We start from the raw sequence: 27,836 nt of genomic DNA, 5'->3' as shown, positions 1-27,836 counted from the left end.
AAGGGCTCCTCCCCGGGAGCTGGACCTGGAGCCCCGTGTCCCCTCCAGCTCAGCAGTTCGAACCCCACCCACCCCCAATTCCAGGACCGCAGGGTCCGGAGTCTCCGCGGGGTCCGAGGGCGTCTGCTCGCTGCAGAGCGCGCGGGTCCGTGCGCCGAGCCCACGGCGGGGGCTCCCCCGCCCTTCAGAAGACGGGGGCAGTAGGACCCAGGCGCCGGGAGAGCGCCCGCGGAGGGAGGGGGCGGGGGCCGAGGCGATTTGGGGGAGGTCTCTGGCTTTTTTTTTTTTTTTTTTTTTTTTTTTTTTTTTTTTTTGCGGAACCGGGGCTCCCTCCCGAGGCTTTTATAACTTTCCAGAAGTTTCTCGGGCCGGGCGGGAGGAGGGGACGCTTTATATAGAGCTGGGGAGGGGTGGAGCTGCGGAGAGTGGAATCTGTCTGTGCGCGGCTCCGGTGCGACCGTCTGTCCCGGCGCCAGCCCGGCCGGCCCAGGTGAGGGGCGGGGGCTGCCCGTGCTTTGGGGGTGCTCAAGGGAGCGAGAGGGGCGACCGGCCCCCGGGAGGGGTTGGAGGCCAACCCAGAGCCCGCGACCTGGAGTCTCTAGCGCTGTGGGGGCAGCTGCAGGGTTTGGATTGAGAACCCGGGGCTAGGTGGCGGTGCAGAGACCAGAGCCGGCTGGGGACCCAAAGTGCAGGCTTCCCCAAAAGTTTGGGGCAGGGGTGTGATGACAGAGAGGAAACAGTGGGGCTGGGGCCAGGATACTGAGACCAGACCCTCTGCCGGGACAAGGAATGAGAAGATGGGTCCTGGGGCTCCTTCCAGGGGCAGGGAGTCGGGGCAGCTCTGCAGGCGGGTGCTGAGGGGAAGCCGACCAGAAGGCTCCGAGCCACCCACTGTAGGTCTGTCCGCTGCCGCCTGGTTCCTGGAGTAACTGCAGGGTTAAGGCTACTTCCAGAGGCGGTGGTTGTCTGCCCCCAACTTAGGACATTCCTGAGGCAGCTGAATGGGGTTAGAAGAAGGAAACAGTTTACAGCCGGGCGGGAGGGCCTGGCCCCTCCTCTTCCCTGGTTTCCGCTGGTCCTTCTGGGCTGCTGGGCCCGGATGGAGGCCAGGGAAAATGAGGGGGCTTTGGTTCCCTGGAAGTCTCCGGATGGGACCACACCCTCCATCTGCCCATCCCCCCTTCCTGGTCTCCTCCTTTTGTCTCTGATCACAAGGATTCCCAGCAGAGACTTTTTTACTCGCTGTGTAACAGGACACCACATCCAGTCATCAGAAGGGGCTCTGTGGGTGCTTAGGGGAGGAAGGAGCCCTTTGCTGGGAGGCCTGATCCCTCAGTTTCTCCCGTGGTACAGTGAGGTGGATGATTTCCAAGGTCCCCGTAGATCTGGGACTGGTTAGGCCCTGCTACAGGCAGGGCAGGACAGTGTAGACTGCAGGAGGACTTCCAGGCCCTTCCTCACTACCACCCCAGCTCTGCCCTATCCCATCCTTCTCACTTTGTTTTCTTTCAGAATGAAAAAGACAGGCATTGACCTCCCCCAGAGGCAGTTTCAAGGTACTTTAGACCCCACCCTCAAGTGTCTGAGACCCACTCTGGTGGCCCCCCCGGCAGCTGCTTCCCTTCCCTCTTTCTTACAAAAACCCTGAATATAGTCTCAACTCAGTTCGGCTTGCTGTGGGCATCGGATGGTGTATTTTTCTTTATGGACCTGTGAATCATCCAACTTTGGGCCTAAGGGCTGGGATTTCTTTGTGGCAACATGGGTTGGGCTATGGGAAGTTGGCTTGCTTGCAGTAACTTGCCTTCCACCATTCCTGCGCCTGGGTTAATAGGGCGGCCCTTCTCCACTGCCACGTATCTACCTGCAGAGGCCCATATGTCCCCTGGAAGCTAAGGCAAGGAGGCTCCATGGCACCCCATAGGACCTCCTGCTTCCCAGATTGGAAGCCCCCTCTGGTGGCTGGAGATAATTCAGTTTCCAGCCTGCCACGTCACTGGAGCAGCAGGAGCAGGAGCAGGAATGCAGCTGTGTGGCTGCCTGAGGAATCCCAAACTAGTCATTTGGAGCTTTCTTGAAAAGCCCCTCCCAGCCCTTTGAGGCTCGGTTGGCTGGGAGTGGGGGCTATCAAGATGGTGTCTGCCACGTGGCAGGGCTGTGTGCTGGGCTTCTTGACTATCTCCCAAGAAAAAGCTGGTGGCCTCTGTAGGGGTCTGAGTTCTGGCATCAGCTATCCGGACTAGAGGTGGCCTTTGAAGAGGGTGACCATGTGCCTGTTGTCCTGGCGTAATAATTGATAGTGCCTCATTCTTCTCTCTTGAGTGCCCTGGTTTGTACAATAATTATAAGGTCATTGCCTTTGAGGATCCAGGCCTGGTGGGGAAGGAGCTAGGACTTGGGAGGAAGGTGGCTAGGCCCTGAGATATCTCCTTCCCAAGCTGTATTTTAGGGTCAGTCCCTCTGTCACCTCTGAAATCTGCACTCTAGGGTATAGATCTCTCTTTTACCTTCCCCCAGGCAGTTGTGGATCTCAGTGGCCTTCCCCTCTCTCCCCATGTCCCCTTTGCTTCTCCTTTGCCCTGCACCTTTAAGGAGGGGGCAGCCTAGGGTTGGGGGTGGGCAGCCTGGGTTCACAGGGTGGCTGTAGCATTAGAGTTCTCACAAACCCAGTGCTGCTGTAGGCAAGCCCGAGTCCTGAGGGCCTTCCTTGAGGAGGACCATGAAATGGCATCTGCCAGAGCAGTGGGATCCCAGCTTTCACCAGCGGTCCTTCCAACCCTTCCCTTTGCCCTGTCATCGCCTCATTTGTCCTACTGCATGAAGTAGAGGCAGAAATGACCTGAAGGAGGGAGAATGTGAAAATGTCCTATGTGGAGAGACTGTTCTGATTAGAGGCCTCAGAGAGAGGAGTGAGGCTTATCCAGAGGGGACCTGAGGGCGTCCCTGAGACCACAAAGCAGATGGCCTGTGTGTGTCAGCAGCTGTCCCCAGCTTCCTGGGATGCTGAACGCACATCTGGCCAGCCTGTGGTGAAGGGGAGGGGGTGTCGTTGCTCCATTGAGCTGTAACTTACTCCCTCCCCCAGTATCCTTCCTCTCAGGAAACCTATTCCCCCACCTAATCCAGCTTTTGTCCTGGGGAGTTCCCATCACTCTAGGGACTGTGGACAGATGGGCAGGCAAGTCCCTACCAAGACAGAGGTCTTGGGTATGGAGGTGGAGACCTTTACAACTTGGAAAATGGAGACTGAGGCTCAGAGTGGGGTGGACACACACATCTGTACACACACACACACTTTGAAAGTCACCCTTGGGGCAGCAGAGGAAGCACCTGGGCTTTCCCATTTAATGAGTGAACCAACCAATGACTCATTAGCATCTAGGACAGAGTGAAAGGCATGGGGGGAGGAACAGGCCTCAGCTCTGTCCCATATGGCTTCCTTTGCTCAGGAACCTAGGCTTCATGCAGACACTCAGCCCATCCACTGGAAGAGGGCCCCAGGTTTGTATGAGATGAGAGCTAACCTTGATACAAATTGAGGACCGCAGGGCTGGCCAAGTGGCCCTTGTTTCTGTTCCTTCAGCAACGGCTGAGGCCTTTTATGTGTTAGGCACTGGGGATTTAGAGGGAAGCCAGACTGGCTAGGTTTCCTATCCTGGAGGTCACAGACTAGATAGGGACAGAAATAATACCTAATAAACATGTCAGTCTAATTGTAAGTTCAGTGCAAGATATTATTACTAGGGTGGATGTGGTGACTTCCCAGGAACCCTTTGGATGAAGTAAAAACAGGCTTCTGTGAGACGTGCAGACTGAGGCCCCGCAAACTGGGCAACCCTGAGTTAGGTGTGGACTCCTCAGAACTCTGCTTTCTTGGTCTCATCTCAAGGGAAGTTGGTGGCAGCCAGAAGGCAGGGGATGGTTGTTGGGGAGGGCTGCCTGGGGCTTCAGGGCTGCACTCTCTCTGCAGCCCTCACAGGTCCTCCTTGGTGCCTACAACCCACCTCCCAGCCATGCGCTGCCTCCTGCTCACCAGCACCTTCTGCCTCCTGGCCATGGCCCTGGCGGCCGAGGTGAAGAAACCTGCCGCCCCAGCAGCCCCTGGCACTGCTGAGAAGCTGAGCCCCAAGGCCACCACCCTGGCTGAGCGCAGCGCTGGCCTGGCCTTCAGCCTCTACCAGGCCATGGCCAAGGACCAGGCGGTGGAGAACATCCTGTTGTCACCCGTGGTGGTGGCCTCCTCGCTGGGGCTCGTGTCCCTGGGCGGCAAGGCAACCACTGCGTCGCAGGCCAAGGCGGTGCTGAGTGCGGAGCAGCTGCGTGACGAGGAGGTGCACGCAGGCCTGGGGGAGCTGCTGCGCTCGCTCAGCAACAGCACCGCGCGCAACGTGACCTGGAAGCTGGGCAGCCGCCTGTACGGGCCCAGCTCGGTGAGCTTCGCCGAGGACTTCGTGCGCAGCAGCAAGCAGCACTACAACTGCGAGCACTCCAAGATCAACTTCCGCGACAAGCGCAGCGCCCTGCAGTCCATCAACGAGTGGGCCGCGCAGACCACCGACGGCAAGCTGCCCGAGGTCACCAAGGAGGTGGAGCGCACCGACGGCGCGCTGCTGGTCAACGCCATGTTCTTCAAGCGTGAGTTGGGGGGGGGGGAGGGCCTCCTGTCCCCAGAGCCCCTGGCAAGTTGGTCCCTAGTCCTGTGCCCAGTACCTCCCTGCTTGTCACTGAATCTTCATAACCACCGTGGAGGCAGGCACTGCTATTAAACCCTTTCATATACTAGACGTTAGAGAAGCGTAGCACTGTGTCGGAAGGACTGGGACAGAGATTCAAGCCCAGCAGAGGGAGGATATGCTCCCACTGTTTCATCACAACAAAGTGCTATTGCTTGTCTTGGTTTCAATAAAGTTCAGTAATCACTTGTGTCTCAGTAGTGAGCTGGAGAAAGGCTTCACACCTGTGATCATGCCTAATCCTCAAAACAACCCTGGGGGCAGGCGGTGTTACCTCCATTTCACAGGTGAGGAAACAGAGGCTCAGCTAGGAGGTAGGCTCAGTGAGGAAACAGGCTCAGCTAGCACTTAGGCCCAGGTGTATCTGTGTTGAACTGAAGATTTGATTTGGGATTAATGCATATTTTGAGCATCTGTGTGGTTGCCACTCTTCCTCTCACCATGTGCTGTGAGGGTGAGGTAACCCCCTTTTTACAAATAAGGGGACCAAGGTAGGAGGAGTGAAAGGTCTAATCTAGTCAGCAGCTGAGTCTGGATTTGAACGTAAGTCAGGTTGTGAGGTAGAGCAGGGCTCAGGCCACTGTCACACATGCATGGTGTTTTTTGGTCATGTTTCTGGTCATAGAGATGGGACTTGCAGACAAGATTTAAGGGTAGTCTTTGAGCACCCCCTACCCAGGGCACAGGCCCTTCAGTTACCAGGTGGGGTGAGAAGTCCAGCTCAACACTCATTGCCTGACAGGCACCAAGACAGAAGGCGGACATGGCAGTGGCTGAGCTGAGTGTCTTTCTGAAGCAATTCCTTGCCATGTGGAAACAGCCAGGCCCTGACTGTAGAGACCCAAAGCAGGAAACATGTCCTGAGGGTGGGGCAGGGGGAGGGGGCTGCAGCTGGGGCTCGAAGACTGGAACAAAGGCCTGCGGTAGGGATAAATCCAGGGTATGTGGTTGGGGAGATCTGTGTCTAGAGGGAGGGGGCATCTATTTCTGACCTTGTCTCCTACCTCCTACTACAGCACACTGGGATGAGAGATTCCACCACAAGATGGTGGACAACCGCGGCTTCATGGTGACCCGATCCTATACTGTGGGTGTCACAATGATGCACCGGACAGGTAGGTGCCTTGCAGAGCAGGGGCCCAAGGTGGGGGTCCGAAGGCACTTGGGACCTGGCCCCCCACTGCTTTACAAGTGCGCTCAGTGCCCTCTCGGCTCTTTTCCAGGCCTCTACAACTACTATGACGACGAGAAGGAGAAGCTGCAAATCGTGGAGATGCCCCTGGCCCACAAGCTCTCCAGCCTCATCATCATCATGCCCCACCATGTGGAGCCCCTTGAGCGCCTGGAAAAGATGCTGACCAAAGACCAGCTGAAGATCTGGATGGGGAAGATGCAGAAGAAGGCTGTTGCCATCTCCCTACCCAAGGGTGTGGTGGAGGTGACCCATGACCTGCAGGTAAGGGGTGGCCCAACTCGGGGGCCCCTGGGCTTGTAGGAGGGGGATACTTGGAGTGCCCATTTGCCAGCTCGGCAGGTCAGTCCGGAGCCCCTCTGGGAGCCCAGGCAGTATTGGGCCCTGTTGTGGGGTAGCTGGTGGAGGAGGCATAGGCCCCGCCCTTGGGAAGATGATGACAACATCAGTACCTAAATATAATTGAGCACTTGCTGTATGCCAGGCACTCTTCTAAGCACTTTATATGTATTAAACTCTTAATCCTCAAAACGACTTTATTAGGTAGGACTGTCAACCTTATTTTACAGATGAGGAAACTGAAGCTCAGATTAAATAACTCATCCAAGTCGTACAACCAGTAACTGGGATATCTGGCACTAAGCCATGCCCTTAATCCTGTGCCACATCTGAGAGTCTGAAGTCCCCCAGCTGTAGACTGTTCAGGCTAGAGCATTGTCCCCTGTGCAATAATAAGACAAATCATGGCTTTCAGCTATGGGTCCCTTGGGATGGCTGGAAACAACCTACCCTCTCAAAATGATTCCCCCTCATCACCAGTGACTTGAGAGAAGCAGTGATTCAATAAGGTCACCCTGGCTAGTAAGTGGTGCAGCTTACTAGCCCTGAAGGTAAAAATTCAGGGTGGCCTTTTTGTCAATAAGGAGAGAGATTTTTTACCTACTCCAAAGGGAAAACTCATCTTATTCCTGCCTTGGGTGCCAGGCATGGTTGCTTGGCAGGCCCCTTACCCACAGAATTGATTCAGGCTTGCTGCTGAGAGAGCATGGAGAGAGAAAGCTTGAGTTGAAATGGGGCTTAGGCTTCAAACCAGAGACTGGCGGAGCTTAGGTGGTCTGTACCCATAGATAGCACTGAGGTTTCTGGTGAGGAGCTATCACCGTCTCCCTCCTGTCTCATTCCTGCTCTTCCCGAGCCCCGTCTTCTGCAGTAGCTGTTATCTGACTCCCTTCCCCCCTTCTTTCTCCCATGTCTTTCTGGAACCCTGGGTGTGCACACTACCCACCAGTCTATGGGGTAGATTGAGTCAGGAAATTCGAAGTGGGTGACTTGCGCAAGGTCATCGGGACTGGAATAGCTGGGCCTAGAACGCCTGTCTTGGCCAATTTGTCCATGCTGGGCCTTTCAGAAGCCTGGGCCCTGGAGGCTGCTGTTTACCCAGCCCACAGACAGTCCTTTCTGCCTGTTCCGCACTGAAAACCAGGGACAGCCTGGGGCAGGTCTTAACCAGAAAGGAGACAGATAGAGGGAGGGTGGGGGACTGAGGCCCAGGAAGACATCGCTCATTGTGGGATAGGGAGGGTTTTCCAGATGATGTGCTATCTAAACAGCCCTACAGGGGAAGAGGTTGGCCATGGAGATGCTTTGAGGATGCTAGTTGTTCAGTGAGGCTGTTGAATGGAGAACAGGGTGGGGTGTGCTTAAGGGGTGAGGCTATGGTGTAAGAGCTTATACTTGACTTCCAAGGGCTGTGCAGAGCCATGGACAGGATGTATGTGTGTATGTATGTGTTTGAACTTTTTACTGTGGAAACGTATAAAAATATTTTTAAAATAGGTGAGTGTAATGGACCCTCATATATCCATCACCTAGCTTCAACCATCACCCACTCATGACCAATAAGGATTCATCTATACATACCCATTCCTCCCCATCACATTATTTTGAAGCAACTCCCAGACATCATTTCACTCTGGAAGGGTCTTGGTTATAGCTGTCCTTAGATTAGCTTTCTCAAACTTGAGTGTGCTGAGAATTACCTGAAGAGTTGAAAAAAGTTCTGGGTTCACCTGCAGAGATTCTGGTTCTGTGGCTCTGGGCTGGGGTCAGGGGATGTGCATTTCATGCAAGTTGCCGGGTGGTGCTAATGCTGGCTGTTCATGACTCACACTTGCAGAAGCATAGGTCAAGATTGCTTGGCAGGGCCAGGGGTATATTCTGCCTTTCCCCCGGTCTCAGCTTCCTCATCTGTGAAGTGGAGATTACAAGCTCCTACAGGGTTGTATGCGAACCAAAGTGCCCATGCCATGTCTGGCACCAGAAGGTGGCCAGGGAGTGGTAACCTCTGCTCTGAGGAACAGACAGGGTAGGAGGTGGTGGGCACAGTGGCTGGAGGGTGAAGGTCTGGAAGCCTTGCCCACAGTGGCCTCACCTGGTACCCACCCACCTGGTTCCACAGAAACACCTGGCTGGCCTGGGTCTGACTGAGGCCATTGACAAGAACAAGGCAGATCTATCTCGCATGTCTGGCAAGAAGGACTTGTACCTGGCCAGTGTATTCCATGCCACCGCCTTCGAGTGGGACACAGAAGGCAACCCCTTCGACCAGGACATCTATGGGCGTGAGGAGCTGCGCAGCCCCAAGCTCTTCTATGCTGACCACCCATTCATCTTCCTGGTTCGAGACTCCCAGACCGGCTCCCTACTGTTCATCGGGCGCCTGGTCCGGCCCAAGGGCGACAAGATGCGAGACGAGTTGTAGGGCCCTGGGGTGGGCATGATATGGCAGGAGGCAACCGAAGGCTCCTGAGACACATGGGTGCTTTGGGGGTGGGGAGAGCTGAGGTACTGACCTTGGATAGTCCGTGGGGTGGGTGGGTGGGTGGGAGGGGAACAGCTGGCTTCCTTTGTGTCTGAGCAGACCTTCCCAGCCAAAATTCATTCTGCTTGGACATTGGCTCCCAGATAATCATGATGCTGAGCCCAGCCCCACATCCTGTGGGACCTGAGCAGTAGTTGTCATGCCCCACCCTCAGAGTCCTGTATCAGTGTTCATATTTATAGCCACGTGCTTTCTAATCTGTGAGACCATCGAGCTAGAGGTTCAGCTGAGCTCTCATGGAATGGAGACCCTCCTTTCCTGACACTACCAGCACTTCAGCTCCCTCCCTGGGTCTATCCCCAATCTCCTCTCAACTCCCCTCAGTGATAAAAACTAGGTGCTGCAGCCCCTGGATAGGCACCCCCATAGTAGCCCTGGCCCCAGTGAGGGGGATCAGGAAATAACTCATGGGGGGCTCCTGGGCAGACTCTGGTCAGGTATTAAGGGGATAAACCTTTTTTTTTTTTTCCTTTAATAGATTTTCAAAGATGGGGAGGGAAGGAAGAATATGAGCCTTTGTTGCCGTTAAACCAAGAACTTATTTGTACAATTTTTTTTCAATAAAACTTTTCCAATGAAATTTTGTTGGAGCATGAAGATGATTGGATCAAAGATGCCCATGTCATTCTTCCTCCGGGACAAGAGCTCCTTCTGTTAAGCCAGGTTTGCTACTAACTGCCCATATCAGGCTGTGAAATGCTGGCAGCTAACTGCAGATGATATTTTTGGCAGGCCTGCTATGTGCTGACTCAGGAGGTTGTCTCTCAGCTCTGGCTGCCCCGGGAAGGTTGTGTCTGCAGAGTTGGAGCAATAGTGCTGCATCTGGAACCCAGGGCATCCCAGCCCTATTGTACAGGGCCCCAGGCTTTGACTCCCTAACCTTTCACTACAAGCTGACCTCCTCCATATCCAGGGCCAGTGGGTACAATCTCAGGCTGCCTGACTGGGCAGGACTTTGGAAGGAAGGAGCTTGTGGGATCCTTGCTCTGTGTTTGCATTTGTAGCAGAAGACATAGGGAGGGAGGAGAGGGTGAGTGGGACATACAGGATAGAAGACCCGAGGCAAAGGAGCAGAGGAAATTGGACTTGAGTCCCACCACTGCTGCATGCTGGCTTTGTGATCTTGGACAGGTCACTCCCTCTGGCCACCTCTCGCTTCTTTCTCTCAACAACTCTGCCCTGGGTGTTATTGGTCCAGGGAGGGTGCTCCTACCTACTGGGCAACCCAGTTGTAGTCCTCTAAGATGTGAATGGGGCAGCAGAAAGGCCAGCTGACTTCCTCCCATTACTACTACAATGGGATTTTAACACTACTCATCAGAGCTCCAGATCTGTGCTGTGGACCCAATAAATTAGATCTCTGCCCTCGAGGGGCTTCATCTAGAGGTACAGACTTAGAGACAATAACAAGTGTGCTCAGTAACTGTTCCGGTCTCCTGGATGGGTCTGTTTCCAGACATAATGCATATATTCCCCTGCCTCAGGGCCTTTGCACTAGCTGTTCTGCCTGGCAAGTGGCTCCTCTAGATCAGGGCTGTTTTTTTTGTCATCCAGAACTCAGCTTGAATGTCATCTGCTCAATGAGGCCTTCTCTGACCATCTAATATAAACAATTCCTCACCTTAGTTTCTCTACTGTTTTCTCATTTTACTGACTTCTTAGTGCTATGAAATTATCCACCTATTTACACGTTCACTGTCCCCACTACTATGAGAATAGGATCCATGTCTTGTTTATCACATATGCCCTACACCCAGATTCAGCATACGCATAAGGCACTAAACACTTACATGCTGAGTCGGTGAAAAGGCTGTCCTACATACAAGGTCGCTAGGGCCATGGGAGCCCCGAGGTAGAAGCTGTGACTGCCATGGGGAGAACAAGGAAGGTTCCCAGAAGGTGACATGGGCTGCCTTGAAGGATGAGTAGGTGTTTCTTGATCAGAATAATGATTTTAATAATAGCAGCTGGTACTACCTTTGTGTTTTGCTGCTATGTGCCTGTCAGTTACTTGATATATATAGAGTGTCCCCCAAAAAAAAGTATACACACTTTAAGAACTGATAAACTTGCTTAATTTTCACTTTCAGGTTTAAATGAGTTGAAATAATGGGTGAAGCTGGACTAAGCTTTGAACAAAGAAAATTTATCCTAAAGTGCCGCTAGAGTTTTTTTTATGGGGAATACATAAAAAATAAAGTTTACAGAACAAAACCAGCAACAGACTAATTGAGGGCACACAAAAACCAAACAAAATGATTCTTGATGTTTGCGATTTCATTACTTCGAGTTATTAGCAGTGCCTGGATCAGACTGGTCATCCGTTTGAAAACAGCCATTGACAAAAAAATTATTCATTTCTGTAGATTGTTTTGAATCTTGAACTGTATGTTAATAAACACTGACTTTATAATCATTCAAAGTGCATATACATTTTTTTTGAGGCACCCTGTATATTATATATTATCCCAGCCTTCTAACAGCTTGGTTACATAGAGATTATCCCCATTTTACAGGTGAGATAACCGAGGCTGAGAGGTTAAGTGATCTGCCTGAGGCCCTGGGAATTGCTCCTAGTCAGTTGGATAATTTTTCTTTCTCCAAGCCACACAGGAAGGGCAGGAGAAAACTGGCCAGATAATAACAGAGGTGCATAACCTGCTTACAGTCTGTATTTGTCCTCCCGCTTTCTCACCACAATAGCCGAGTTAAGTGGGGAGTCACCCTAATCACACAGGTGCAGCTCAGAGATGGGCGGAGACTGAGCTAGAACCAAGGGCCCTGCGCCCCAGTTCAGCCCGCAACAGCCCCGCACCAGGAGGGCTGGGCAGTGAGAAGCCAGCCTGGACATGGAGGCCGCCCAGTGACAATGCGGGGCCTGCGGCTACAGGCCTTCCTGGAGCACGAGAGGGTGACGCGAGGTCTGTGGTCCCCCCGCGCAGGTATGGGCGCAGGTGCTGGTGTGGAGGGTGGCAGGACAGGCGTGGAGGTGGGTAGGTCAGGGTCCCGGCTATTGGTCGGATCAGCCGTGCCAGCTGTGGGTAGCTGCTCAGGGACAGGATCTCTGAGGAAAGGAGTGAAGTCGCGGCCTTTCCCGGGCTCCGCCATCAGGGCCCCCCCGAGGCCTCGGCCCAGCTCCTCGGGGGTCTCCAAGGCCGGCCTCCAGGTGGCGCTGCCCCGGCCGGCGCGGGCGGGCGGAGGGCGGGGCCGCGAGGCTTCGGTCGCCCACCCGAGCGCACCCACCCGCGGCCCAGCCCCGTGTCCCGGGGCCTCGCGGGGCCAGCCTGCGCCAGAGGAGCCGGAGGCCAGGACCCGGGAGACCGCCGGTGCCCGGTGCGCGGGGCGGGGCGGGGGGTGAGCCGCGGGCGGGGCCGGGGGCGAGGCCGGGGGCCGGGCGGTGTGGGGCCGCGGGGTAGGAGCCCGCGCGCCGGCGTCCGAGCCGAGAATCCGCCTCGGGGCCCTTGGGCGGAATCTGGGGATCTTCAGGTCTCAGATGGGGGCTCGGAGGCAGAACCGCCCGGATTAGGCCCCGGGCCTGGAGCGGGACCTCCCCTCGCAGAGACCCCCCCCATTCCCGCCCCCCCCGCCCCCCCGCTCTCGGCCTCCGCTCCCCTCCCCCAGGCGGGCCGCGCAGGTGCGGGCGGAGCCGCGGGCGGCCTCCAGCTGGGTCCCGGGCCTCCCGGGGGAGGGGGGAGGAGGAGGGATGGAGACGCTGGATGCTGGGAGGGGCTGGGAAATGGCTGCAGCAGGCAAGAACCGGGGCCTAAAGGAGCCTGCATCTGGGAAGAGTGGGGAGAATCTAGTTCATTCCCCGCCTCGCCCGCCCACCCAGCCAGGGCTGGAGGCCTGGGCCCTCGCCCGCCGCCCCGGGCCTGCTCTCTGTGCAGTGGGGAGCTGGGCGGGATGCCTGCAGCATCTGGTCTAACCGTCAGGACCACAGGACCCCTTGAGAAATGAGGAAATCCAGCTGACAGGCGCTGGGCTGGGCCCGTGTCCGCCTCTCCCAAGTGTAAGCTTCCATGTTGGACGGCCACCTGGTCCTCGTCTGCACTCTCAGCTTTTGTCATTGACCATCACTCTCATTCAATCACTGCTGGCGCCACAGGCCCCTGGTCTCTCCTCACAGTTTAGGGCCAGCCTCAGATTCCTTTGTGCACTTCTTTTCCTACTTCTTAAAAGTCTCCAGAGCTTTCCCTGCTGGTGTGGCTCAGTGGCTGAGCATCGACCTACAATCCAGAAGCTCGCGATGCAATCCCTGGTCAGGGCACATGCCCAGGTTGCAGGAGTGTGCAGGAGGCAGCCGATCAATGACTCTCTCATCATTGATTTTTATATCTCCCTCTTCCTCTCCCTTCCTCTCTCTGAAATCAATAAAAATATATTTAAAAAAAAAAAAGTCTCCAGAGCTTTGAGTTGGGCCCATTTGTCTTTCCATTCTGACACTGTCTGGGGGTGCTCAGTGTGTGCCCTCTCAAACTTGGGGCTTCAGTGACCAGTCCCCCACTCCCCCCCCACACACACACAAAGGCAGCTCTCTCTCTTCAGAGGTGGAAACCTCGTAGGCAATGGCCTCCTGGACATCTGCCCCAGGGTGTTACACATCTCAGAGGTGGCACCATCATCTGTCTGTGTGTGTCATGAGACCAGGTATGGGTCAGAGGGAGAACTGAAAGGAGGGAGATGTCCTTACATACCACTTCTTTAGCGTCAGTGTGGCTTTTTCTTGTCTGCAGGGCCCTATTACAACTCACAGGGCAGCAAGCTCTGTGTTGGGCCAAGAAGAATCCTCATAATGTGTGTGTGTGTGTGTGTGTGTTATAGAGGTGGCTTCTGGAGCAGAAAACCCTGGTGCTATTGGGAGAGGGATGAGGAGACAGGCCTGGGGTCAGTTGCTCAGAAAAATTTGGAAGTCATCAGTACTTCCTGTGGTGATTCTTTGTAAGAATCAAGCTGAGCTCCTTTAAAAGGAGCCCTTTTAAAAGACCTTTAAAAGGGGTTAGTGTCCATAATGGGTCATAAAAATTTTAAAGGGGTATGAGTGTTCCTTGAGAGCCAGCTTTGGTGAGGGCAATAGGTGAAGCTCCCCTTATAGTCCCAGGCCCCTGAGGGTTTTGGGTTTTTAAAGTGGAGGCTATTGTGGCTGAGACAGTGGGATCCTCATAGGACCCATCTCTAATCAAGGTAGAACTTCAGCCTCTCGGGCAGCTCCCAGTCTTCTTCCCTGGCCTGCCAGCAACACACTCACAGCTCACAAGACTGACCTCCTGAGTCCCTTCCTGAGGTTCTGGGACTCAGAGAACATCACCCCTGCCTAGTCTCAGTTTTCTGCCCCAGAGACCTGCTACATCTCTTCGTCAAACCCTCATGCAAATCAGTTTCCTTTCCTTCGAGGACTTCTAGAGGGGCTTACTCTGATTCTCCAGCCACACATGTGATGCCCCTTTCCATCCACTGCTTAGGCTGTCTGATCTCCATGGATGCTTTCTCTGAGAAACCTTCCTGGCTGCCCCCTCCAGGCATCATCTCTTTACTGTCCTCTCAAACCAGGCCTTTAGTTGTCCCAGGCCCTCATCCCACACTACCTTTTCTTGTCATAATACTGGGACTTCTTTACCACAGCGACCTCAATGACCAGCACTGATGAAGACACAAAGTGTGTGCTAAGGAAGTCTGCTGTGTGCATGACTGAATGGGGGGATTGGGGCATTGTTTTAGAAGCCCTGGCTGAGCTGTCCTGGATACTGAGAATCAGCAGATGTCCTGGGACTCTTCTGATCAGAGGCTTGGCTTTCTCAAGAAGCATGATATTTGGATGAGCTTTAGGACTGAGCCCTTGGCAAACAACTGTCACCCAGAATGACACTGGGTCAGCTGGGTCCCTGCTTCTATTTTCTCTGCAGGCTTCAGCTCTGGCCCACCCAAGGGCCCAGCCTGCTGTGATTTGGTACTGACTTCTAGGCTTTCATGGGACCTGACCTAGAAAATAGAAAATACACATAGGTGTTGGTCTTTGCTCCTGGTTCCTGGTATAGAGCTCCTAAAACACTCATAATTTTTTGGGTGAGTGCCTTTTGTTTTAATGGAGTGACTCTTGGTGGGCTCCTGGATAGCTTCAGGATGGGTGCTGGTCAGCAGAAAGATGAAGCCATGAGCAGAAGCCTGGAGCTTTTAGCCCCACTCCCCATTCTCTGGGAAGAAGGGGAGTTAATGAGTGATCATGCCCACATGATGAAGCCTTCATAAAAATCCCAAAAGTATGGGGGTCAAAGAGTTCCTGGGTTGCTGGAGCTCCTGGGAAGGTGTCACACCTGGAGAGGGCATGGAAGCTCTACACCTCTTCCCCCGTATCTTACCCTATTCATCTCTTCCATCTAGATGTTCATCTGTATCCTGTATCCTTTTATGATAAACCAGTAATGTAAGAGTTTCAGATTTCTGTGAGCCATTCTAGCAAATTATTGAGACTAAGTAGGGGGTGTGAGAACCCCAATTTATAGCTAGTCAGAAGTACAAGTGACAGACAACCTGGGACTCAAAGTTTGCATTTGAAGTGGGGGGTGGGGGCCGTTTTATGAGACTCCCTTACTCTGTGGGAGGTGACACTATCTCCAGGTAGATAGTTGAGATAAATTGTGAGACATCCAGCTCACGTCAAATAACTGCTAGATGTGTGGGAAACTCTCACACATCTGGTGTCAGAAGTGAAGTGTAGGAGTGCTAGAGTAAAGGAAAAACACAGTTGTGTCCTATCCTCCCATCTCCTAGCATCTCCCACCCACTCCCAACTCATGTTGACAACTCAAAGGAGCTGGGAATTGCTCAGACTCCTCTTGCCTGGATAGGTGATGCAGAGTTCTGCAAGCCCACTTTTCAAATGTGCATGACACGCGTGCGCAGGTGTGCGTGCGCGCGCGCGCACACACACACACACACTCTCAAGTGGAGCCAGAGACAGACACTGCTGAGCCAGAGGGACCTGTTTTATTAGATTCCAGCAAGACTATACAACAGTGTTTCATGCAGATTAAATGTGAGACTTTGCTGCCCTGGAGAGGGAGCACTTTCATTGCCAGCTCTTTCCTTGGTGTCAAGGGGTGGGTATCAAGGAGAACTCTCAATATATTCTGCATGGGGGACAGTTGGGATCGTGACTGGGGGTGGAGGTGAAACAGTGGACAGCTGCAGGCCCCTGGGACCTTGAGTCTTCAGAGGTTCGGGGGCCACAGGACCTTGGTCCTTGGCTGGTGGTGGCACTAGAGGATCTTGATCTTTCAGAGGCACCGAGATGATAGGAACTGGATTCTTCACAGGCTCAGGGACCACAGGACCTTGATTCTTTGGAGGCTCAGGGACTACAGGGCCTTGATCCTTGACTCGTTCTGGGAACATAGAACCTTGACTCTTTACAGGTGCTGCAACTACAGAATCGTGATCCTTCAGAAGCTCTGGGACTGCTCCACCTTGACCCTTGACTGGCTCTGGGACCACTAAACCTTGTTTTTTTATAGGCTCAGAAAGCATAGGACCTTCATTCTTTACAGGTGCTATGACAATGGCACTAGGATCCTTCAGATGCCCTGGGACCATAAGACTCTGATTCTTGACAGGTGCTGGAATCAGACCTTGATCCTTCGGAGTCTCTGGTACCATGGAACCTTGATCCTTAACTCTTGCTGGAACCATAGGACTTTGATTCTTTAGAGGCACCTGGATCAAGGAGCCTTGGTCCTTGACTGGTGCTGAGATCAGAGAACCTTCATTCTTTAAAGGCCCAGGGACCATGTGATCTTGATCCTTAACTGGCATGGACACCATGGGACCTACATCCGTCAGAGGCCCTGGAACCACAGGAGCTCGATCCTTCAGAGACCCTGGGACCACAGGAGCTCGATCCTTTAGAGGTCCTGGGACCACAGGAGCTTGATCTTTCAGAGGCCCTGGGACCACAGGAGCTTGATCCTTCAGAGGTGCTGGGACCACAGGAGCTTGATCTTTCAGAGGCCCTGGGACCACAGGAGCTTGATCTTTCAGAGGCCCGGGGACCACCGGAGCTTGATCCTTTAGAGGCCCAGGGACCACCGGAGCTTGATCCTTCACAGGCCGTGGGATCGGAGGAGCTTGATCTTTCAGAGGCCCTGGGACCACCGGAGCTTGATCCTTCACAGGCTGTGGGACCGGAGGAGCTTGATCTTTTAGAGGCCGTGGGACCAGAGGAGCTTGATCTTTCAGAGGCCCTGGGACCACTGGAGCTTGATCCTTCACAGGCTGTGGGACCGGAGGAGCTTGATCTTTTAGAGGCCGTGGGACCGGAGGAGCTTGATCTTTCAGAGGTCGTGGGACCAGAGGAGCTTGATCTTTCAGAGGCCCTGGGACCACAGGAGCTTGATCCTTCAGAGGCCGTGGGACTGGAGGAGCTTGATCCTTCAGAGGCCTTGGGACCACAGGAGCTTGATCCTTCAGAGGCTCTGGAACAGTAGGGCCTTGATCCTTTGGAGGCTCTTGGATCACAGGACCTTGATCTTTCAGAGGCCCTAGGCCCATGAGACCTTGTTCCTTGTCTGGCTCTGTGGCTATAGGACCTCGATTCTTACGTGAATCAATGGTGGGATCAACCTGGCTCCTGCAGAGGAGAGAGAGGTGGTCACTGTGAGGGCCAGAGCTCAGGCCAGGGATGGGGCAGAGCACAGATTGCCTGTGGAGCCTGGGCAGGGCAACTCTTGCTGGAGAGCCAGGAGGAGAATCTGATTTCCACATTCTTAGTACAGAATGTGGGGTTGGGTGAGGGGCAGGCTCAGGAATCAGCCATTCAGTGTGCTTGCCAATTGATTATAACCTGCGCGTGGCACAGAGGGCGGCACCCAGGGAAAACGGCGGTGCTCTCACGGGACTCAGAGTCCTCCAGTGGGCAGCCCAGCAGCTCGTCCACCCCACACTCCACCCAGGCCACTCTTCCTTCCTCCAGGATAGCTGGGCTCATCCTGGGAGCTCCTCTTAGCTGTCTACTCAGACGACCTTATAGGCAGGAATGTTCTTTCCTTGACCTCATGGCCTTCCTCCTCCTGACCCCCTTGTTAAGGGCTGACTGTGAGGAAGGTCAAGGGGTCCATGGCATGCCAAGAAAGAAGGCAGTGGGAATGTCCCTCTTTCCCCATCCCTTGCAAGCAGAAAATTATTTTTATCGCTGACTTTACTTAGAACAGCCAGCATATGGTGATAATAAGCAGACCACTTTTTAATTGGTGTTATTACTGCTTTTAAATTCTCTATAGACAGTGCACCCCATTGTAGCCCATGCCACTGCCATTGCTCCACCTTTGCTAGATGAAGGGCTAGGACTCCCAATTCAGGCAGTGAGAGGACTCGCTCCCCTTGCTACAGCCCCACTCTGGCTCCCTCTACTCTACCTGGGCCCTTGCCCACACTTACTCCAAGGCTCTAAGGGTGATTGATTTCCCTATATCTAAGAATCCAAGCCTCTCACCAGAATTCTCATAGGTTGGTTCATCTGCCCCACTGCAGACAACCGCCCCATCCCTTGGCCCACTGATATGGTAGGGAGCAGGTGACATCACTGACGCCAAGGGCAAACATTGCCACACACAGACCGTGCCAGTCTGGTTTGGAATGTCACACTCCAAATTTGTGTGTAGTGAGTACTCTTAGCCAGCTGTAAACTAACCCCAAATTTGCTTGGATATATAACCTTACATTGCTTTGGTTGGTAAACTTGTTTCTTTAGTGAGTGTTTTTAGTCATGGGTAGGTTTAGAATATTATAAATGATGAATTAAATCTACAATATTACCTTTTTTTTGGTACTATGCTTAGGAAAAATCAGTGTAGACTTAGTTTGAAAGTATTTGTAATATTTAAAATAATTTGGCATATTAGAATATGGATCAGATTAGCTTTGTGATTCCAATATAAAATGTGCAATGGAAAAATTAATTTAGACTTGTGATTTTAAATTGAAAGATATAATTCTATAAATTTTGTAAACAGTGATGGAACTTTTATGACAATCCAATAGATTTCATATTTTTAAGCTTAGTTTATTTTAAATTATTTATCATTTAATTTAAATTATTCAGGGAAATTAAGTTATAAAATCCCCCTTAAAAGAGATTGTTAAAATTTACTAGATTTTTAAATGTTACTTTGATCAATTAAGCATTCATTTTTAAAACCACAGCAGCCTCAGTTGGTTTTCCTATGAACAAAACTGCCCTCAAGGACAACATAAAACTCTCATTGACACTGACTGGCTATCACTTGGTTCCACTCTGCCCTGTCGGTCTCCCAGCTGTAAAATGCCCCACCACTCCCAATAAGGCTGGCAGAGGCAGCACTCACAGCACCCTCCGTGTGAAGGAGACAAAGCTGTGTCTCCAGGGGGAGCGTGGTTGGTGAGTGGAGATGGGCTGGATTCAGCCCCATGCAGCCCATAGGCCAGTTGTCCTTGGGCACAGCCCAACCTGCACAACCAAATCTGGTGCCCTGAGCATGATGTAAATCTTCTCAAGGCAGCATAGGACACAGACCACTTCTCCTCCCAGCCCGTGTACCCTCTCGGAAACTAAAACATCCTGCTGGGTTTGTTTCAGCTTCTGTGCTGCTTATGGCCTGGAAGGTCTTGGGCAATTACTCAACCACAGTAGACCTCAGTTTCCTCACCTGTAGAATGCGGATAACAATACAAATGTCAGGGACTGTTAAGACAGAGGAGCATATGATCCTTTTAGGCAGGAATCTGAAATCATAATTCTTGATATTTGTAGAGTGCTTCAGTGCATTGCATGAATAAGTCCAGTACTGTAATAACTAGGGACAGTTTACTAAATGTTCATGCACTGGACCTTCGAGGCAGCCCTGGAGGAAGGCAGGGCAGGTGGTGGCCAGTCCTGTAGCCTCACCCTCCATGCACTGTCCTCTGGCCACCCCATTCTGTTTTATACACTCCCAGTATTTTCATTTCCTTGTGCCTGCTACCTGGATTGCTCTCTTTTGTCCACTTTTCCCTGTCTGTCCTTGATGGCTCAGCTCAGATCCCACCTCCTCACCAGGCCCTCATAGATGTGTCTCTCCACATTAGTTTCGTCTGTATCTCCCTTGCAGCGGCACCATTTTATGGTCTCTCCCCACATTCATAGGGTCCCCTGTTACTTGTCAGGTCTCCCCCGTTAGGTCATGAGCTCCCTGAAGGCAAGGGCCATCCTCCTGGCCTGCAGCCCCAATGCCCAGCACAGTACCTGGAACAAAGAAGGTCAAATGGAAAGATTCACAAATCATTGTTGCTGAAACCTGGTTCATCGTCTATCCCATGGCCCCAGCCAGAAACCCAGAGTCCTCCTGGAGACCTTCCTCTCCCTCAAAACCTTCACCCAACTCATCAAGGACCATCTGTTCCAGCTCCCAACATGTATCTCTTAAATGTTCCTATTTCTTTCCCTCCCTTGCGTCCCCTCACCAGTTGTGCCATCATCTCTGTGGACCATTGTCACAGCCTCCTAACTGGTATCCTCTGCTTATGATCCAATTCATTTTTTATACAGAAATCAGAATGATCTTTCAAAAGAGCTTATCCCTTCCCTGCTTGCAACTCTCCAGCGGCTTCTCCTTGTACTCAGAATAGAGAGGAAAACCTGTTACACAGCCCCACCTGGCGACCGGCGACTCCCACCTCCTTCCCTGCTCCCGTGCGGCAGCCTGGCGGGACTTTGTTCTGCTGCTCAGTCTGCCCTGCTCCTTTCCGCTCACGGCTTAGCGCGGGCTCCTGTCTCCTGGAACACACGCTGGCTCGTCTTCCATTGGTTAGTGCCTGCTCACCCCCATCTCTCAGCTCGCTGGAGCCCTGTCCTGGGGAAGCCTTCCCTGACCTGCAGATGTGACTACATCCCTGTTACAGGCTCTCTGAGTCCCTGGCTGGCCCTTTCTTTCATACCCTTGATCACAGCAAATTACTTCCTTCTTTCGGATTAATGTTTCCCCTACTAGAATGAAGCATTCAGAGGACAGGACCATGTCACATTTGCATGTCATTGTATTCTCTGTACCTAAAACAGTGCCTGGCCTGAGGAAGGCCCTGACTAAATACTTGTTGAATAAATGAATGAATGAATGAATGAGAGCCTTTTCTGTGCCAGGCTCTGTTCTATTTGCAAAATGCAGTATTTCAAGGTTGCATGAGAAACCCTGAGTCTTAGGAACATGATTTTCTGCCCTTCCTCTAGCTTCCAGGAGACCAACAATGCCTCCTGGCTACCTATACACACTGACCTTGGATCCTGCTTTAACAGAGTCTGGAAGCAGGATTACCAAGCCCTACTCCAGACTATCTGCAGAAAGGGCTTCCCTTCCTCCCACAGATTCCTGCCCCTGCACACAGTTCTAATCCCAAAATTCACTATGTGGGGTTTTTCTCTCCCCAGACTGCCTCCTAACAGAACATCAAAGCAGCCCAGAGCTGGGGCCGTGCTCCTGCCAGAGGGCCATGCTCAGAAATCAGGGGCATGTGGACCCTGTCCTTGAATCCCTGCCTCGACAGCTTAGAAAATCCCTGAGAAAGAAACTCATACTTCCTGAGCAATAACCGCATGTCAGGCTTCATGCTGGGTGTTTTAACGTAGATCATTTCTTATCATGTAAAGGGCAGCCTGCTGGAGCATAAAGTGCACTGGCTGGACTGAAGCCAGAAGAGCTGGGTTTGAATTCTGGCCCAGTTCCTTCATAGCCATGGGATGTCGTCATGGGCATGCCAGGCTCCAGGCCTCAGTTTCCTTAATCTACAAACTGGAGGTTACAGTGCCCACTCTCCGGGCAGGATTCATTTATGTAAACACTCATGGCATGACCCCTGGAACACGGACGATATTTAGTAAATGTGAATTCCTAAGATAGACATAGTGATCTGGTCCAACTGTGATACTCTACAGATGGGACCCAGGCCCAGAGGGCAAGTGACTCTCCCAAGGGCCTGAGCCAGGGCCCAGGCTCACTGCATCTCAGAGGCTCTGGCAGAAGGATGGGGGAGGGGGACAGTAGACAGGGTGATTTCATGGTTTTGCTCTCCTTCTGTCTACTGCCCTGGGTCCTGCACAGGCACCCAGATTTCCCATTCACAACCAAAGCTCCCAATATGGGAACTACAGCTACCCAAGGGGCAGTGCCAAGGAAACCATCTTTGAAAGGCTCATTAATCCTATAAGAAATCTGCAGGAGACAAGACGTTCTGAAAGCAAGAGCCCTTGCTGCCGCCTTGCTCTGCCACAGGACTCCATGGTAGCCTCTATTCCATCAGTTATCATGGTGTTTGGTAATTACCTGGCTTTCCTGCTCTCCGTGGGCTAGGTTTGGCTCACCTTTGTGTCACCAGTACCTAGTGTCTGTCTCACAGTAGTAGCTGGCAGACATTTGTGGGAGTAATGGATGGCTGGTGTGTAGCTTTTTATCTTTATTCTATTTTATTTTTTCTCTTTTATCCATTCACTGGACAGAGTCTGTGTGAGGCCCGGAGTGAATGAGACTGGGGCTCTGACCTGAGGGCACTCTGAGTAGAGCAGGGAGACGGACCTGTAAGCCCACGCCATGGACACTATAAAGTCACCAGAGCCCAGCACCACTGTCAGCTCTGGCCCTAAGCCTTCACCAGCCTGTGTCTCTTCAACTAGAGATGCCCAAGGTCATTTCAGGGGCAAAGATGTCTCTCTGCTGGAGAAGTCCTCTCTCTGTTCTATGGAAGCACACACACTCCACAGAGCCAAGTCAAAGGAGTCCAGGGCTGGAAGGCCTGACCTGAGGATCACCAGGTCTCCTGAACTTCTGCTATCTCCCTGCCATCTGGCCCCAGACACTACCCACACAGCCTCGGGTAGGGCACACACCCGGTGAGGCAGCCCACTGCTTGGTTTCCCAGTGGTTAGATCCTGAGCAGAAACCTGCATTTCTCTCAGCTCTACTGCCTCCTGTATCTGCCCTGGTCCGAGTTTGTGCTCCAGGGCCACCCTTTCAGAGAATGCCACGCTGCCTGCCCCAGGGCATCCTTTCAGATATTTGAAGATATCTGAAGGGGGCAGGAACTGTGTCCTTATTTCTGGATTCTCTGGGCAACACACACTCCGTGTCAACTCAGACATTTGGTTTCTAGAGCCCTTGCTGTCCTGACTGCTCTCCTTATGACACATTTCAGTTGGCTCCCCATCCCTTGGAAAGTGTGACCCTAGAACTCAAGATGATATTGCAGGGGTGGTCTCTAAGGACACACAGCTGCTGCCCTGGAGTCTAGACCTCTGCCAATATAGCTCTTGGCTGCTTTAGCTCTCTCAGGCACATCGATGCAGCTGTCCCCCTCTGCCTAAGAACCGCCTCCTCAGCCACGGAAGATTTGGTTCCAGTGTCACTTCCTCAATCACCAGGCCCACCACCTCCAGGGGTCAGTCCTTCTCCTGTGTTCCCTCCGCGCATCCCCCATCCCCTCACCCCCTCAGAGCAGCCTCATCAGGTGAGTGGCCAACTGTTCAGCAGCTGCCTCTCCAGATGGGCTCTTCCAGGACAGAAACCATGTCTGCCTTATCGCCCCTCAGTATTTCCCTCCTTCCCTCACTTTTCTCCCCTTTCTCCCCTCCCCCTTCCTTTCCACAAACATTTCATAAGTGCCTACTGTGTGCCAGGCCTTTGAATAGAGTGGAGAGGTAGAGAGCCCTGGCACGGGGCTGCTACACGCTGAGACCTCCATCCTGAAGGAGAAGTTGAGGAAAGAACTTGCACAGGATCAAATTCTATCAACCACATCTACAAGATGCACAAAAGATTTCCTAGTTGTAACTGCCTTTGCACCTTTTCTGTTCTCCCAAACTGTAACTTCTAAGAGGACTTTACACACAATGTGCACATTGTATTCTCACAGCGGCCCTGCCAGCCAGGCAGACAGGGGTCACTTGCACCCCCATTTATGGGTGGAAACGAGGCAGTTGCCTAAGGTCACATAGTGAGTTTGTGGCCATGTCAAGACCCTAACTGAGGATGACAGACTTTCAGTCAAGCTCTTTCGTTTCTGTGACAATATCCCTTATGGTTGTGACTTCAGCTACAGAGGTTCCAAATTTGTCTGAACTGGGTCTAGCCTGAGATCACCCTAGTTGGCTTTGCCTGGTGCAGGAGGCTGGAGCCATTGACCTCCGCGGGTCCCCAGCTCTGAGCTCCCAGCTTCATTGCCTAAAACAGTTGGCCTCTGGGAGCCAGGCCCCCAACAACCAGTCCCCCTTTACCTCTGCCCTTCCTGTATCCACTACACAAGTACACACACAAACCTCCCCAAGGTTTAGTAGACCCTGGCAAAGAAGCTAGTCCCAGGAAGTAGCAGCACCCTGGCTTGAGAGTGCCCATCTACACCAACACCTGTAAGCCCTACCTGTATGGCTGCGAATCAGTCTACCAGCCCGGGACCTCACCAGATGTGGCTCATCAGCACAGGAAGAGCAGCTAGGGAAAATGCAGCCACCACAAGGCTTAATTCTGGGCAGGGGGTTGGGGGTTGGGTGTGGTAACTGTGCTGATCCAACTCAGCATCTGTGACCTTCATCTGACTCATTTTTCAGAGACAACAAGAGAACTTAGAGTCATCAAAGGTTTTGGAGCAAGGAAGGGACAGGATAAAGAAACTGCCATTTCAGGAGGATGCCCATCTTCTTTACAATGGGGATCCCACGGATGGTTCCAAGTACTGGACCAAGAATGGGTTTTAGTCACACAAACTTGGCCTCAAATCCTGGCTCACCACTTACAAGCTGTGTGCCTTTGTTGTTTAATCACAGTCTTGATTTCTTTATCTGTAAATGGGGATGACCTACAGGCTCTCTAGCCCCATTGTGAGGATTAAATGAGAACAAATGTGTAAAGGCCAAATAAATGTTTGTTCTCTCCCTCTTGGCTGTGCCAACCTGCATTTTACAAAGTGGAATGGGAGACCCAGTCAGAATCTTAGTTCAGATTTTTCTCCACCAGTTCAGGTTGCCTGCAGGCAGATGATCTCCTGAAGCACAGAGAAATGGCTGCACTAGGGGGCTAGATGGCCATGTTTTCTGCCCTGTGTTGTCATTGTTGTAGTCCTTTAGTCTTTTTTGCTGTTCAATACCTTTTCTGGATATAACCTGCTAAGAAGAACTGAATAAATTCCCACTTGTATAATAAATATTTTAGGAAGTATCCGTGGTTGTTTTAACACCAAGAAGGCAAAGTCAAGGGCATAGTTGACTGTCTCAATGGGCTGCTAAAATCTGATAATCCTGTTAATGACCCTTTTTAAAATGTAAAGTGTTGGACTAAGGCAACCAGACGGTAACGGCTCAGTTCCTGTCTAGCTCTGTGCTCCTGGGAGCTTGCGTATCAATTTCTGTCCTTTCCTCCCACCCCACCTAAAGCAAAGGTTGGGATTGTGAGCAATTAATCAAAATTGGATTCATGCATCCAGAGGGGATCAATGAAAATGAACGTGTAATTGCAGAAATGGAATCTGTATTGGGTGATTTATAGGCTGTGCTCAGAGACTGAGGGGCCAGGGGAAGGGCTGGGGGAGGAGTCAGGGCAGCAAGAGCCACACTAGATGGGTTTTCTCTCAGGCTGTTGTGTGGCAGAAGGAGTGGATTTATCAGATGAAGCTCCAGCCACCACATCATTGGGCCCAAGGGGAGGTAAGTAACTGGGGAGTGGTGGTCAGCAAAACTACCCTTAAGTGAACTATTGCCAAGGGCATTCCACTTTATAGTCTACAGAAGACTTTCGCATGCATCCTCGCCGAGCCATCTTAACAGTCCTGTGAATTAGAAACAGGTATCCACATGCTCTCCCAAACTCTGAGACCAAACAGCTTCAGGTAACACTGCATCCCTTGCTGACCAAACTCATACTTTTCAAATTTGAGAACGAAATAGATTTAGATAGTGATGGATACTTGTATTATTATTATCATCTCCTTGAGGCTCAAAGAAATGAAGAGATTCAGCCAAGGTCACACAGCTAGTAAACGGTAGAGCTCAGATTTAGAACCAGGCCTATTGGATCTAACTCCCAGCCCTTCTCCCTAAGACATGCTCTTAGAGGGACGTCTCTCTGCCATGTGGAGTTAGGAGCTCTGCACTGAGCAGGGGGTGGGATTAGCCAACCTCTTCAGATTACCATCTAACCAAAAGCCTATGGTTTTTTGAAATCAGGACTGTTTAGAACAAGTGGCTACATAAAGTACAGAAGTAGGCTGGCCATTATAAAACCAGCTGTTGACTGCTCTGTGCTTTGCTATTATTGTCACCTCTCTTGAAACCACCTCTTTCACGCGAGCAGAGCCAGGGATTAGGCAAAATAAAGCCTTGTGGAGGAACCGTAGTGAATATGGAGGCAGGTGGTAAATGTCATTCATTCACTCACTCATTATTCATTCAACAAACACGTTAGAAGGCGTTCTCTGTGGTAAGCATTGGGCCAGAACCTAGGGCTACAAAGGTGAACAGAAGGGTCTGGTCCTTGCCTGGGGGGAGCACAGTCCAGTGGGGAAAACACACACACACACACACACACACACACACACACACACACACACACACACACGAGCAGGGGAGCACAGTCCAGTGGGGAACACACACACACACACACACACACACACACACACACGAGCAGATGACACGGTTCATGTGGTAAGTTCCATGATGAAGACACACAGGGAAGCATCTTACCCAGCCTGGGAGGTGCGGGAAGGGCTTCCTGGAGCTGTCCCCTGAGCGGAGTCTTGAAGGGTGAGTTAGCCGGGTGGAGAAGCACAGGGCAATCTGAGCAGGTGGGGCGGCGTGGGTGAGGCATGGAGGTGAGAAGCAGCGTGGTGCACTGAGGGGACAAGAAGCTTCCGCAGGCCACCAGGAGCCCACGGATGGTTGAAAGCAGGGTGTGATATGGTCGGATTTGCATGTTCTAAAGATCCCTCTGGCAACTTAAACCAGTGGCAGTAATTTATTACTCTCAGTATCTGAAGTTCCCTTGGCCCCAGAAAAGATGCCTGGGTTGAGATAGTTAAAATACAATGCCAAGTTCACAAGTGATGGAGGGTGACTTATATGAGGACAAGGGACAGAGTTAAGCTCTGTTCCACCGTTTGAAATAAAACGCACAAAAGTGGTGCTGTCTGATCCATTGCCTCAGGTAATGGATACCAGTTTCATCTTGGTATCTCCAGTACCAAGGATATTTCTTATGAATGAAACTTTGTTGGATCATTCTCTACTCAATACCATGTATTTTAGTCACCCAGTCAATTTAGTACCTAAAGGAGAAAACCTGTGTATTTGGCTGAGACAAATGGCCATTTCAGGCAGGATGTCTGAGCCAGCTGTGTGTAATTCCCTGATCAAATTCTGTTTCTGCCGGCTTGCATGGGGGTCCCAAGATGGAAAGAGGATCTAGGTAAGACTTCTTCAGGGCCGGGAGGACCTGGCTAGACCATGGCACTGTCGGCGTGGTAGTTGAGTTGAGTCCTACTTGTCTGCAACCTGATTCACTGCAGACCGGCCTCAGCCTCCCTCAGGGAAGGGAACAGCAGTGCAGACATGGGGCAGAGGACCTGGGCTCCATGCTTCCTTGCCTCGCTGAGCACACAGAGCTGGCAGGTGACTCTCCTCTCTGAGCTTCCCTTTTGGGTCTGCTACCTGGGCAAACGCCTGCTCAGCAACGTTTGGAGGCGATCAATGGAATGGCACAGAAAGAAATACTTTGTAAGCAATCAATGAATAAATTGTTAGAATATTATTGATTAGGTCTGTGGACACAAGATAATTCAATAGCTGGAATTCCTAATCAGATTGTTTGCCTCAATCAACTGCATGTATTGTCAGAGATTACTCATAGTTAACTATCAGAAAGAGAGAGAAGACAGACCTTTCGAGTATTGTAAAGGGAAGGGGAGGGGCCTGAAAGGACCTGCATTTAGTGTCCCCTCTGGGTTCTCTATAGCCATGTGTCATTTCATCCTTACTCCTCTGCTCTGAGGTTGGTAT

The 27,836-nt window shown here is 52.1% G+C and overlaps 2 protein-coding genes across 6 annotated transcripts in view; one reads left to right on the top strand and one right to left on the bottom strand.

The window, feature by feature from the left end:
• Positions 1 to 291: 291 nt before the first annotated feature.
• SERPINH1 (serpin family H member 1) lies at positions 292 to 11,222 on the top strand. The gene is made up of 5 exons (XM_016196375.2): positions 292 to 490; positions 3,971 to 4,635; positions 5,750 to 5,848; positions 5,957 to 6,189; positions 8,384 to 11,222. Exons 2-5 carry the CDS (start codon positions 4,014 to 4,016, stop codon positions 8,684 to 8,686), a joined length of 1,257 nt encoding a protein of 418 aa, XP_016051861.1. The 5' UTR covers positions 292 to 490; positions 3,971 to 4,013; the 3' UTR covers positions 8,687 to 11,222.
• A 4,685-nt stretch (positions 11,223 to 15,907) lies between these two features.
• Positions 15,908 to 27,836, bottom strand: part of MAP6 (microtubule associated protein 6) — a 65,594-nt gene continuing 53,665 nt past the window's right edge. The window contains exons 4-5 of one of the 5 annotated variants that reach the window (XM_087822208.1): positions 16,820 to 17,426; positions 15,908 to 16,399 (exon numbers count right to left, since the gene is read on the bottom strand). In XM_087822208.1, the coding sequence (XP_087678334.1) occupies positions 15,908 to 16,399; positions 16,820 to 17,426 (1,099 nt within the window). Of the gene's footprint in view, positions 17,427 to 27,836 lie in introns of all 5 variants that reach the window. The other 4 variants (XM_087822205.1, XM_087822206.1, XM_087822207.1 and 1 more) reach the window with 4 other exon arrangements.

This window comes from Miniopterus natalensis, chromosome 11 (assembly GCF_054644295.1).
Source record: "Miniopterus natalensis isolate mMinNat1 chromosome 11, mMinNat1.hap1, whole genome shotgun sequence".
Taxonomy (NCBI): domain Eukaryota; kingdom Metazoa; phylum Chordata; class Mammalia; order Chiroptera; family Miniopteridae; genus Miniopterus; species Miniopterus natalensis.
The sequence above is the reverse complement of the archived record's forward strand: the minus strand, read 5'-3'. Positions and strand labels throughout refer to the sequence as shown.